Raw genomic sequence first — 13,815 nt, forward strand, 5'->3', positions numbered from 1 at the left:
ATGACGTCTATATTGAATTATAAAATTATGAAGTTATAATATAAGTTTTAGATTTAAAAAGTTAAATCTTTCTATACTAATATACTAATAAAAGAATAGTTTTATTATTATTTTGTAACAAGTCACTCTAATACGCATCTTATTTAATACTATGTCACGTGTCACTTTATTGTTTCTTCATTTTAAATTTGCTCTCACTAAAATCAACAATAAATGTTGCTCAAGAAATTAAGATATAATTCAATAAAATCAGTATGCTTTTTTAAAATGCTATAAATAAACAAATATAGAAAACCTAATCAAGTTAGATACTTTAAATAATTAGATGTACAAATTATATAAAAGAATATTTATTTGCAATGATTGTTATTCTTATAGTCTTTGTATTGATTTATTAACGTAATCTAATTTAGTACATTGGTTATCACTCAGTGATATAATAAATAAATAATAATTAAATGAAAAAATCTTACATGCAATTTATCTTGTTTTTTACATGCAAAAATAAAACTTTCTGCGAAAGAATTGCACAAGCTAAAAATCCAACATAATTGTGGTATATGTTTACCCTTTATCCTTTTTTCCCCTTCTTCCATGCAAACCACCATCCTTCAATCCCCCTGCTAACAAACCATCTCCATTGTTGTCTCTCCAGAATCCCCAATTCTTTCTTTGCAGAATCAACCTCCCAAATCCCTCTTTTTTCATCTAATTCTCAAAGGAAAAAAATAAAAGAAGAAATCGTGCGTGCAGTTTGTTCACCGGTTTGTCTTCATCTTCATCGTATGAACCTCGCTGCTCGAATTCAAAATGGTTCGAGCAGCTGAGGATGAACAAAACATGAATCCCGGAGTAGGTGATGAAGGCGCCACAAACAATGACAGCAAATGCTCAGGTAATCGCCACTTTTTTCCCGAGTTTTATTCGGATTTCATGTTTTAATGATTTCGTTGTGCCCTAAACCTGGAATTTCGTTGGATTGATTGATTAAATTGGGTGAGAATTGAGTTGCAGTTTCAGATTTGGATACGGTGAAGGAAAAGTTCGCGAAATTGCTTTTAGGCGAGGATATGTCAGGTGGAGGAAAGGGCGTTTCATCAGCTCAGGCTTTGTCAAATGCCATTACGAATCTAGCAGGTTCTACACATATTATACCTACACATTCTGATTTTCATAATTATAATTCGATTTTCTGAAAACTGTAATTGATTGATTCTCGATCCATGTATTCAGCTGCTGTTTTTGGGGAACAATCACGATTAGAGCCAATGCCACCGGAAAGGAAAGCAAGGTGGCGGAAGGAAATGGACTGGCTCTTATCTGTCACCGATCACATTGTTGAATTTGTCCCCTCAAAACAAAACACTAATGGCGTAAACATGGAGGTAGACGTTCTCTTTCTCTGTATCGATATATGCATTTTTCTTGAATATTAAATGGATGAGAAAGGATTTTGAATATGAATTAAATGCTTAAATTTTACTGTGAACAGATTATGGTTACAAGGCAACGGAGCGACCTCCATATGAACATTCCTGCATTAAGGAAGCTTGACGCCATGCTCATTGTAAGAAGAAGACAAGCCCTATCTTATACTTGGGCTTTTTTTTTTTCATTAAATGTTAGTTCGATATAAAAATAATGTTTAAAATAAGTGTTTAAGAAAATGATGAAACACTTTAATGTAAACAAGTTAAACATAGTGTTGGACATTTACGCCTAACATGTAATGTGTGGGTGTGTAGGAGTGCTTGGATAATTTTCAAGGGGAACATGAGTTCACGTATGCATCAAAAGATGACAACGAAGCAAAAAGCCAAAGAAAGAGGGAAGAAGATAAATGGTGGTTACCAACCCCAAAGGTCCCTGCAGACGGTTTATCAGAGTCTACAAAGAAATGGTTACAATTTCAAAAAGACGCAGTTCACCAAGTACTTAAAGCAGCCTTAGCCATTAACGCACAAATTCTAATGGAAATGGAAGTCCCTGAAAGCTACACCGAAACCCTCCCAAAGGTACTTCACTTCAATACATCAAACTTTTCTACCAAAAATTCAATCTTTATAGAAAAAAAAAATTGAATCTTGATGAAAAAAGATTAAATCTTGGTGATAAAAATCGAATCTTAATAGAAAAAAATTAAATTCTTGATGAACTTATAATGAATCTTTATAGAAAATTTTGAAACGTGTTGACAAAAGATCAAATCTTAATAGAAAAAAAAAATTGAATCTTGATGATAAAAGATTGAATCTTGATGATTATTGATTGTTTCAGAATGGAAGGGCGAGCTTGGGAGACTATATCTATAAGAGTATAACGGTTGAGCACTTTGATCCGGATCACTTTCTTTCATCAATGGATTTAACGATTGATCATAAAATTGTTGACCTCAAGAACAGAATCGAGGCGTCTGTAGTGATATGGAAGAGGAAGATGTCTGCTAAAGATGGAAGATCTAGTTGGGGTTCAGGTGTTAGTTTGGAAAAAAGAGAACAATTTGGAGATCGAGCAGAGACTATTTTATTAATTCTTAAACAACGTTACCCTGGGATCCCTCAATCCATACTAGAAATCAGCAAAATCGAACACAATAGAGTAACAACTAACTAACGCCTTTTCACTTTTCAAACCCCATATCATGGAATTAGTTGAAAACATTCATTAAGTTTTTGCTTGTTTGTTTGATTTTATAGGATGTAGGGCTTGCTATTCTTGAGAGTTATTCAAGAATCCTAGAAAGTTTGGCACATAAAGTGTTGTCACGTATAGAAGACGTACAGCATGCAGATGCTCTTACACAAAATCCATCTTTGGGAGATATGAAGACCAATTCTCTTAAAGATTCAGTCAAGATATTAACATCAGGTAAATTCCCAGATGCAGTAGAAGAGATAGAAAGCTGAATCATTCAATGACATTGCCACATTCAACACAAAAGTTCACAATTTCAGACCTACATAGAGTTTCGATTTACTGTTCTTTCTTCCCATGTAAAATGTAAAATGTATAGAAGAGAACAGATTGTATATTGTGTTTGGTGTGAATTGGATTGGATTGGGGTTGAAACTGATGAATCAATTGTACAAAAAGATTTGTAATGAACACGAATTCATGCTTGATTCTACCACATCATATACTTGAAAAGTGAAAGGAGTTTTGGAGTAGGAAGCAAACATGTACTTACAAGTTGTGGCAAGGATACATAAAAGACATAACTATATAAAATGTTTATCAGATTAGATTTTGCCACGTGGACCTAGCTTAGGTGGTAGTTGTGGGCCCTTGACGATGGGTAACACGTCACCTGTAGCGGTGGAGCTGAAGTAAGCAAGGGTGGAACCACCTCCAAGAATCAAGAACTTGAGTAGCAATCCTCTCTTGGTAAAAGGCGCAGCAAATGTCTCGAAGAACTTGCTCTGCAATAAAATCATCACAACTTAAACTTTCTTTTTGTAAAATCCATCGACTTTGGTCAACAATTAAACTCTAACTTTGATCATTTGGTGTTAATTAACTCATTGAGGCATTAAGTCGAATACCTGGAGGGGGTTGTAAGGTGAAGGAGCATCGGAACCGTAGACATCCCACTGACCGGTGGTGTTGCCCAAATCTTCCAAATCGAAGTACACACTTTTGTCTCCGTATTTAGCAACCACAGCTCCAGATCTATGCATTGATGATTAACAACATCAATGAGCCGATGTAAAGACGAAATTATGAGTTGAAATTAGTACCTTTGAGATTTGGGTTTGAGACTGAGGCGAGAAGGCTTGAGGTTAAGCTTGGTTCCGGAGAGGGAACTGCCGGCAAGGCCGTTAACGGTGGTGGGTGCGAAGGTTGCAAGAGACGCCATTGTTGCAAAACAGCAGAAGCTTACAACCTGTGATTTGAGTGAATGTGATTATTTCTATCGTCGATCGGAGAGTATATGGAACGATGGCCAAGAATCTGAGGAGGGTATGGTGGGGTCGTTTGGATGTAGTTGCATGGATTGGATGATGCCATGTGGGAAATTGGGTTTGTAGGGAGAGATATGGTATCCACACATTTAAGGGCTGTAGATTACGAGATTGGTTGGAGATGGATAAGCCTATCTCCTCCCGATTCTTGAAAATAAGATGTTAAATTAGGGTTTTGCATCGGTTAAAAATAGGAATGGATCCCAAACGGAACACGTTTAACGGAATATGTTACCGGTAAGCTAGTTTATACGGATTAGAGCTGGAATTCACAAAAACTAACATAAATGTTAATTTAATACGAAACTAGTAAAAAGTTTGGGCTAAGTTGTGGGTTTGAATGAATTTTGGTAATATGATGACATTATTAGCATTCAAAAATAGATATCGATAACATTAGTAATCTTTGATGATTTGTGACATAGCAAAGGGTAACAAAATGTGGTTATATGATGACATGGTTAGCATTCAAAAATATTTGAATAGAGATTCATAACATCGGTGCATAGACAAAAAGACATCAATAATATAGATAGTTTTATCCGTCCATCTCTTCAATGATCTGTAGCATCTCCAGATACGTTTTTGATTAGGTTTTGAACCAGTGGTACCAAAAAGCTCATGCATTTGAGAATGACAAGGTTTGCATTTCGGTCAAATTTTGAAAACTCTTCTCACTTTGGTCCTCATTCCAAGTATGTAGTGATCAAAGTGGATAAAATATGAACCAAAATTGAAAAAAAAAATGTTTCGACTTTAGACTAAACACAATAATTTGGAAAGCAGGTAGACTATTTTTTTAAATATTTGTAACAAAGTTATATGATTGTTACTATTTACTAACCTCATTATAGATATCGATAATAAACCACTGTAAGAATTTGTATGGGCATTAGTCGCTTGATTAAATGTTGAAATGAACTTGAAATCGTTTCGACTTTTCGATCATTTGTGATGTTCACATTACATTCCTGTGTGGCAAATAGAAAGTAGCATTTATTGATAAAATGTTGAAATAATCTTAGAAATCATTTCGACTTTTTGGGTCACATAGATTATGTAGGAATCTTAGGTAGAACAAACAAGTGAAAAAAAAATACTTATTATGGGATTATGATATTGATTGAAATCATTTCGACTTTTTGGGTCACGCATAAAACCAATGTGTTCCACTGGCATAACATGCTAGTCTTCTAGCCTAGGAACATAAGTGAACCCAAATACATAGCTCCACACGGATTGTGATGGTCAAATCAAATTCAAAGGAATTTTCCCATAAATAAATCAAATTAAAATAAAGAATTAGTTTGTATTATGGACCAAAGTACGATATCAGTTTTCGGAAACTCAAGAGAACGATTTTGGTTGACCCATGAGGCTAAGTCTTCACCAACACGTGGATTCTGATTAGGAAACTCTCCTCCATGAAAATTCTCAACAAGTGCATACGGTGTAACCCAAAGATTATGTTTAAGAAATTCAGCTCTTCTAAAAAACTTAGGTGTTGTTTGTTTTCTAAAAAAAAACCTCTTCAAACCACTTACTGCTGCGCGGCGCAGCACGCTCGCAACATTTTCCCTCTCACAGCAGCTTGTTTTTTAGAAGACTTCAGACTACAAAACCTCTGCGCGGCGCAGCACACGCGCAACATTTTCCCTCTCACATTCGCGTGTGCTGCGTGGCACAACACTTGACTTGCCTCTTCTAAACTCTCCAGCTTTCATTTTTTCCAAGTGTTTTTTTTTGGAATTTTGGTATAACTTATTTTTTTTTAAACTTTGATTTTCTTAAATTTTTATTTACGGATTTGATACAATTTCTTTTTATAGTTTCCATAAATTTTTTTAACTTAGATTTTTTTTTTTTTTTAAAATTTTTTTTTAATTTTTTTAATTTTTTTTACCGTTTCTATTAATAATATTTTCAGTTTCAATTGCATCTTTTTTAACGTATGTAATTTTTTACGAACTTTGTAGACACCGTTTGTAATTTTTTCTTAATTTTTTTTATTATTCTTTTCTTTTTTATGTTTTTTAAAATTAGTTTTTCTATCTAGAATAAAACTAATAGTTTCTTTTATATTTTTTAAGTTTTTTTTTAAAGTTTTATATTTTTGTTTTTTTACATGTTCTTTTTAGTATTTTTTTCAATGTTTTAAGACTAGAATTATAAATTCTGGTGTTGAGAATTATTTTCAGTTTATAAAGTTAGTTTATTTAAATATCAGTTTACTGCAGCAGTCTGCAGATGTTAAAAACAAACATACTTCTTATTATAGGCTGCAGCCATTTGTTCCACCTTTTCTGCTACAGAGGATTGCAGAGGTAGTCCGCAGACTTCTTAAATTTTCGATTCGAAAAAACAAACAACACCTTAACCTCCCAACCTGCTCATAGCAAGCAGTTTGAACATAGTACCAGCTTATACTCTGTAACATCCCCCTCTGGCACGTATCACAATATTGTCCGCTTTGGGCCAGTCGGCACGAGGACTTCCCAGGGGGTCACCCATCCTGGTACTACTCCCGCCCGAGCACGCTTAACTGTAGAGTTCTTATGGGATCTGCTGCCCTCACGGCTTTAAAACGCGTTGTGATAAGGAAGATATCCACACCCCTTATAAGGAATGCTTAGTTCTCCTTCCCAGCCGATGTGGGATCAGATCTAACCCACTTTCACCCCCATTATAGGGTTCGACGTCCCCGTCGAACACATCGTCCCGTGCCCTGGATCTGATATCATTTGTAACATCCCCCTCTGGCACGTACCACAATATTGTCCGCTTTGGGCCACTCGGCACGAGGACTTCCCAGGGGGTCACCCATCCTGGTACTACTCCCGTCCGAGCACGCTTAACTGCAGAATTCTTATGGGATCTACTGCCCTCACGGCTTTAAAACGCGTTGTGATAGGGAAGGTATCCACACCCCTTATAAGGAATGCTTAGTTCTCCTTCCCAGCCGATGTGGGATCAGATCTAACCCACTACAAATGGTATCAAAGCCAGGGCACAGGTCGATGTGTTCGGCAGGGACGTCGAACCCTATAATGGGGGGGTGAAAGTGGGTTAGATCTGATCCCACATCGGCTGGGAAGGAGAACTAAGCATTCCTTATAAGGGGTGTGGATACCTTCCCTAACACAACGCGTTTTAAAGTCGTGAGGGCAGCAGATCCCATAAGAACTCTGCAGTTAAGCGTGCTCGGGCGGGAGTAGTACTAGGATGGGTGACCCCCTAGGAAGTCCTCGTGCCGAGTGGCCCAAAGCGGACAATATTGTGATACGTGCCAGATGGGGATGTTACAAATGGTATCAGAGTCAGGGCACGGGACGATGTGTTCGACGGGGACGTCGAACCCTATAATGGGGGGGGGGTGAAAGTGGGTTAGATCTGATCCCACATCGGCTGGGAAGGAGAACTAAGCATTCCTTATAAGGGGTGTGGATATCTTCCTTATCACAACGCGTTTTAAAGCCATGAGGGCAGCAGATCCCATAAGAACTCTGCAGTTAAGCGTGCTCGGGCGGGAGTAGTACCAGGATGGGTGACCCCCTAGGAAGTCCTCGTGCCGAGTGGCCCAAAGCGGACAATATTGTGATACGTGCCAGAGGGGGATGTTACATACTCGATCAGTTGTCCCGTCCTATTCACAGTCTGAGTGTTTCTAATCTACATACACAATTCAACAATAATATACAAAAAGATACATATAATTATTTTAAAAGGGAAAAGATGCTTACAATCCAATGACGGGGAGATAACTAATTGCAATCACGCATAACTTCATTTTCATATTTATGTAATGTTTCTTCAGTGTGGAATCACACATTATTATGGATGTTACTTTCCCATATTCTTCAATTTTCACATTAACTTCAACAACCTGAACAAACAAAACAAACCAATAAGGGTATGTTTTCATAAAGAGATGCATGGATGTCCACATTAAACATTTAACCCATCAACATCCACCATTGTCATCATCAAAGTTTGGAGCTTTTGCTCCAGAATCTTGTGAATCAACACGATGAGTAACGAAAGATATTGTCAGATACAATTCTAAATTTAATATGTAACTCTTTCCCATAGGGATAAATATCTGCATAGATAGTAATTTAGTAAATTGGTTAATTAGAACCCAAAACATGTTATGTAACAACATTGGTTGGGGGAGTGTTACAAACTTAAATGATGGAAAATACGATAAACACCATAAATACCCCCAAATAAGAAAAGACCCAAGAAACTGCAGTCAGATCCTCTATTTTCCGCCCAAAATATGAATGAAGTCAGACTCACAACTACCACAGTTCTTAGAACTTAGAATCAATGCTTTCAGAATCACCTTCCTTACGTTAACACTTTCACATCATTCCTTAAAAATCACCAACAAATATGGTTTCCAACCATGGCAAGAAATGGAAACCAAAAATGACAAAATGTGCAATAAACCTATTAGACATGGTTTTGAGTGCATCTTCTACAACATATAAACTAGTAAAGAAATTCAAATGTTTGATTTAAACTCACCACTAATGAAAGTACATGACAAGCCAATACTAAAAGTAAAGGCAAGTGTGAAGATCCCTAACAATACATAATTCACATGATGTCACTGATAATTGTAACATCCCTAAATTATGTGGTAAAAATTTTGATTTTAATTCAACCAAAACATAAATTATCTTTAAGTAAACGTTCAATACTCCTTTGTTAAACATTCAAAAGTACTTTGTAAGAAAACAGTTATCAGAGTACAATCCCAAAATCATCATAATGCGAAAACATGGGTGGATGAGTTGTGTAACGCCCGTAGATCAGGGTTAGTCTATTTAGAGACGATAAGCATCAAAAATGACTTTTTGATGGAAGATTATCTAGAAGGATTAATCTTAACTAAGTTGTAGTCAAAAATGACTTTTGGTTATTAAAGCTTCCACCGTTCGAGTCGTGCTTTCTATTGTTGTTACTCGAGGTTGGTCCTTACATTAATTGGATATCAAAAAGTCTTTCCTAAATGACAACCTCTCTGAAACAGTTTTTATGGAGCAACCCTCGGGTTATATTGACAAACGCTTTCCTAATCATATTGGTCGTCTAAAAAAGGCTTTATACGGTCTTAAACAAGCCCCACGTGCATGGTTTCAATGATTGAGCACATATCTGAGTCAACAGGGTTTCACTTGCAATCAAGTTGACACGTCTTTATTTACCTTCCTTAAAGGATCATGTCTCATTTACCTCCTTGCTCACCGGAAATGATGAGTCTTCCATTAAACGTTTCAGTGATTCTCTTCACAAAGACCTTTCACAAAAGATCTCGGTGAACTCATTTATTTCCTTGGCCTTGAGGTCACACATACATTAAATTCCTTGTTTCTATCTCAAACAAAAATGCTTAAGAAATTCTCAAACGAGCTACCTTGATTGATTCCAAACCCATCGCTACCCCTATGAGTACAACTGATGTGTTCTCTTCAATATGTACTGCCTTTTCAGATCCTACTTATTATCGATCTTTGGTTGGAGCTCTATAATATTTAACAATCGCTCGACCAGATCTTTCTTACGCGGTTAATCATGCCAGTCAATTTGTCCATGCTCCAACAACTTTTCATTTTCAGTCAGTAAAAAGGATTTTGTGATATGTCAAAGGCACTCTTTCACATGCTTTGGTATTCAAACGTCCAGTAAACCATTTTATTGTTGGATACTCTAATATGGATTGGGCAAGATGCATTGAAACAAGACGATCAACATATGGTTATTCATTTTTTTCTGGGAGGTAACTTGGTCTCATGGAGCGCTAAAAAGCAACATATTGTTTCAAGATCCAGTTGTGAATCTAAATACAAAGCTATGGCAAAAACGACCTTTGAAGTTATTTGGATCACCCACCTTTTGTGTGATCTAAATGCATTAAAGATTGGTCCACCTACCCTTTTACGTGATAATCTCAGTGTTGTTTTTATGAGCCAAAATCCGATTTCTCATAAACGTGCAAAACATATTTATATTGACTATCACTTCATTCGTGAGTTGGTATTAGTTGGGAAACTTCATACTAAATTTGTTCCTACCAAGCTCCAAGTGGCAGATATATTCACCAAACCGCTTCGTCAACCAACATTTGAGTTATTTTGAAATTGTTTATGTACAAGACTGCCACCCGTTCCCTTGGGGGGGGGGGGTATTAGTGATTATAGATAGCTTGGTATACATTTTATATTAGTTTAGCATATATTATGTATTATTGTATTTCCTTATTTACTCTCCCCACGTACTCTATGTATATGATTGTGTTTAATGTACAACGAGATCATTCAGCCATATTATTTCTTTATTGTTTCCTAAGAGGTGGTATTGGGGAAACACGTCTTCATGGGAGATTGAGGGGTTGGCCACTTTGTAACCGAAGAACAAAAAGAATAAGGGGTGATACCAAGTAAAGAAGCGATTTACCGAATTGTGTATATCAGTAAATGTAATGTACATAAGATCACTTGTTGCGAGCACAAGCAGTGATACTACGTTGAGGATGATAAAGTCATTGATATGCCAGCTAAGAGTTTATTCTTTATAAAGAGTGCTACAAAAATCACATAAACAGAGCCATAATGAGCTTTGATTGGTTGTAAGTAACAGAAAGTGAAAGTTCGAACCCAAGTGGAGGAGAACCAACCATTAAGGCAAAAGTGCGAAAGACAACTCGACTTTGAATTCGACGTCAAGATCCAGAAGAGTTGCAACATAAGAAGCTAAGAGAGAATTATTAGCTTTAGGTTTTGATATGTAAATGATAAAATGGATGTTTTGGTTGGAAGATGAGAAAATGACATTTATATCATGAAGGAACTTGAGACCTTTACTTATGCTTATATATAAATGGAATGATATTACCTTAGATCTTATCATCAAGCATTCCATCATGATGTAGAACCACGATATGTCATGAGTCAAAATTGACCATGTGATAAATGTACGATTTTATGGGCATTTTGTAACACCGTAAAAATTAAAACAATTTTTCACATTTGAAAACACATTTTAACAAAACCATTCATTCATAAAATGTCATAACATCATGTTTTTATTTCACAAATGTCTCCCAAGATCAAAATACATCCAATCCCATGTGTGTGTACGAATCAAGCCGGCGCCTTCCCGCGGTCATCACTGGTACCTGAAACACAGAACACTGAACACTGTAAGCATAAGCTTAGTGAGTTCCCTTCCTTCTTCTTCACTAAGTCACTAAAGCACCAAAAAGCTCAAATCAACACTCTCACACACTAAGGACGATGGGGATCTCTTTTAGGGTTTCACTCACTGATATGGAGGCTAAGAAATGAGCCATAACACCCTTTAAATAGTGCACAAGATGGATTAGGGTTTTTTGCACCTGGGCCGGGTACGCCCGACGTAACTCTAGGTACGCCCAGCGTACCTTGGCGACTCCGCGTCCAAATTAAGCGCATGAGTACGCGCAGCGTACCCCTCTGGTACGCCTAACGTACTCACTTGCTACAATTCCTCCACTCAAGGACTAAACATGACAAATCAACAAAGAACAAGGATGAAAGAAATGCACCTGAATCTCAGGGTGTTACAATTCTCCCCCACTAGAACTAGACTTCGCCCTCGAAGTCTCATTCCTCGAACAACTATGGATGCTGCCCTCGCATCTCCGACTCTGACTCCCAAGTCATCTCGGACCCCTTCTGATGTTGCCACTGAACCAAAACCAAAGGTACCTCCTTGTTCCTCAAAACCTTGATCTTCCGATCTCTGATTGCTACCGGTCTCTCAGCATAATTCAGGCTCGCATCCCCCTGAATATCCTCCAATGGTACCACTGCCGACTCATCGGCTATACACTTCCGCAATTGCGACACGTGGAAAGTGTCATGGATCTGACCTAACTCTACGGGTAGCTCCAACCGGTAGGCTACCCTTCCTACCCTTGCAATCACCCGAAAAGGACCGATATATCGGGGCCCCAACTTGCCCCTCTTCCTGAATCGGATCACTCCTTTCCAAGGAGAGACCTTCATGAGAACAAAGTCGCTGACCTGGAACTCGAGCTCGGACCGGTGCCTGTCCGTATAACTCTTCTGACGACTCTGAGTGGTCAATAACCTCTGCCTGACCTGCTGTATCTGCTCAGTCGTCTGCAGCACAATCTCGGTACTACCCATAACACGCTGCCCGACCTCTCCCCAGCAAATGGGGGTCCGACACCTCCTCCCATACAACAGCTCAAAGGGTGGCATACCAATGCTTGAATGATGGCTGTTGTTGTAGGAAAATTATGCCAATGGCAAATACGTGTCCTAACTCCCCCCGAAATCCAACACACATGCCCGGAGCATGTCCTCGAGCGTCTGAATCGTCCGCTCACTTTGTCCGTCAGTCTGGGGGTGATATGCGGTACTAAAATGCAGCCTGGTACCCAATTCCTCGTGAAATTTCTTCCAGAATCTGGAAGTGAAATGCACATCTCGGTCTGAGACAATCGAGATCGGCACTCTATGCCTCGACACCACTTCTCTCACGTACATCTCTGCCAACTTCTCTGCGGATGAGCTCTCGCTGATAGCAAGGAAGTGGGCGCTCTTCGTCAACCTGTCCACAATCACCCAAATTGCATCGACTCCCCTAGCAGTCCTTGGCAATTTGGTGATAAAATCCATGGTAATCTGTTCCCACTTCCATTCGGGAACCTCCAACGGCTGCAACTTGCCATGCGGTCTCTGGTGTTCGGCCTTAACCCTACGACAGGTTAAGCACCTCTCAACAAACCACGCGACATCCCTCTTCATACAGGGCCACCAATACTCCCTTTTTAGGTCTAAATACATCTTAGTGGCCCCAAGATGGATCAAGAACTTCGACCGATGAGCCTCTTCCATCAGAATGGTACGTGTCCCTCCCACAAACGGTACCCATATACGCCCCTGAAATGTCATAAGCCCCCGGCTATCGGTGACGAACTCCGATACTAACCCAACAACTCGCTTTCTCTTCTGGCTCTCAGGCTGCACAGCCTCAGCCTGTGCCCCACGAATAGTGTCCAACACCGGAGCTATCACGGTCAATCTCAAACATACATCTCGCAATGGGGTGCTCTCCGCCATGCGGCTCAGTTCATCGGCTACAACATTAGCCTTGCCCGGGGGGTATAGGATCTCACAATCCTAATCCTTGACCACGTCCAACCACCTCCTCTGTCGCATGTTTAGGTTGGGCTGATCCATCAAATACTTCAGGCTCTTGTGGTCCGTGTATATCCTACACCGAACCCCGTACAGATAGTGACGCCAAATCTTGAGGGCGAACACCACTGCCCCCAACTCTAGATCTTGGGTGGGATACCTCGTCTCATGAGGCTTCAGCTGCCTCGATGCGTATGCTATCACATGCCCTCTCTGCATCAGCACCACTCCCAACCCCAAGATCGACGCATCACAATACACCACAAAGTCCTCTATCCCCTCTGGGAGGGCTAACACTGGGGCTTCACATAGCTTCTGGCGAAGCGTCTCAAAGGAGGTATGCTGCTCTGGTCCCCATGAAAAAGTGACACCCTTCCGGGTTAACCTGGTGAGTGGCACGGTGATCATGGAGAAATCCCTGATAAATCTCCGATAATAGCCTGCCAACCCCAAGAAACTCCTGATCTCGGAGGGTGACCTCGGCACCTCCCAACTCATCACTGCCTCCAATTTGGCCGGGTCGACCAAAATCTCCTTCTGGTTAACGAGGTGCCATAGGAAATGGACCTCTCGCAACCAGAAATCACACTTGGAGAATTTGGCGTAAAGCCTCTCCGATCTCAAAACTCTGAGGATTT

General features: G+C 39.2%; 2 protein-coding genes across 2 annotated transcripts; one reads left to right on the forward strand and one right to left on the reverse strand.

The window, feature by feature from the left end:
• The first annotated feature begins 438 nt into the window (after positions 1–438).
• Positions 439–3,235, forward strand: LOC145054452 (rop guanine nucleotide exchange factor 12-like). The gene is made up of 7 exons (XM_079002655.1): positions 439–895; positions 1,015–1,137; positions 1,234–1,385; positions 1,493–1,567; positions 1,746–2,015; positions 2,278–2,598; positions 2,697–3,235. The coding sequence occupies exons 1-7, from the start codon at positions 811–813 to the stop codon at positions 2,904–2,906; spliced, it is 1,236 nt and encodes a 411-aa protein (XP_078858781.1). The 5' UTR covers positions 439–810; the 3' UTR covers positions 2,907–3,235.
• Positions 3,095–3,873, reverse strand: PSAH-1 (photosystem I subunit H-1). Its single transcript, XM_079002656.1, has 3 exons — positions 3,738–3,873; positions 3,543–3,669; positions 3,095–3,419 (listed from the first exon to the last, which is right to left on the reverse strand). The coding sequence occupies exons 1-3, from the start codon at positions 3,854–3,856 to the stop codon at positions 3,240–3,242; spliced, it is 426 nt and encodes a 141-aa protein (XP_078858782.1). The 5' UTR covers positions 3,857–3,873; the 3' UTR covers positions 3,095–3,239.
• Between the last annotated feature and the right edge of the window lie 9,942 nt (positions 3,874–13,815).

The sequence above is a fragment of the Lactuca serriola genome, chromosome 5 (assembly GCF_051521515.1).
Source record: "Lactuca serriola cultivar US96UC23 chromosome 5, Lser_US96UC23_V15, whole genome shotgun sequence".
Lineage (NCBI taxonomy): Eukaryota > Viridiplantae > Streptophyta > Magnoliopsida > Asterales > Asteraceae > Lactuca > Lactuca serriola.

What these genes read in the sequence shown, in the direction of transcription:
- LOC145054452 (XM_079002655.1), top strand. Translation starts at nt 811, where the DNA reads ATGGTTCGAGCAGCTGAGGATGAACAAAACATGAATCCCGGAGTAGGT. An exon ending in TGCCATTACGAATCTAGCAG is followed by an intron (nt 1,138 to 1,233) that starts GTTCTACACATA and finishes CCATGTATTCAG; the next exon opens with CTGCTGTTTTTGGGGAACAA. An exon ending in ACACCGAAACCCTCCCAAAG is followed by an intron (nt 2,016 to 2,277) that starts GTACTTCACTTC and finishes TGATTGTTTCAG; the next exon opens with AATGGAAGGGCGAGCTTGGG.
- PSAH-1 (XM_079002656.1), bottom strand. Translation starts at nt 3,856, where the DNA reads ATGGCGTCTCTTGCAACCTTCGCACCCACCACCGTTAACGGCCTTGCC. An exon ending in CTCAAACCCAAATCTCAAAG is followed by an intron (nt 3,670 to 3,737) that starts GTACTAATTTCA and finishes ATCAATGCATAG; the next exon opens with ATCTGGAGCTGTGGTTGCTA. An exon ending in CACCTTACAACCCCCTCCAG is followed by an intron (nt 3,420 to 3,542) that starts GTATTCGACTTA and finishes ATTTTATTGCAG; the next exon opens with AGCAAGTTCTTCGAGACATT.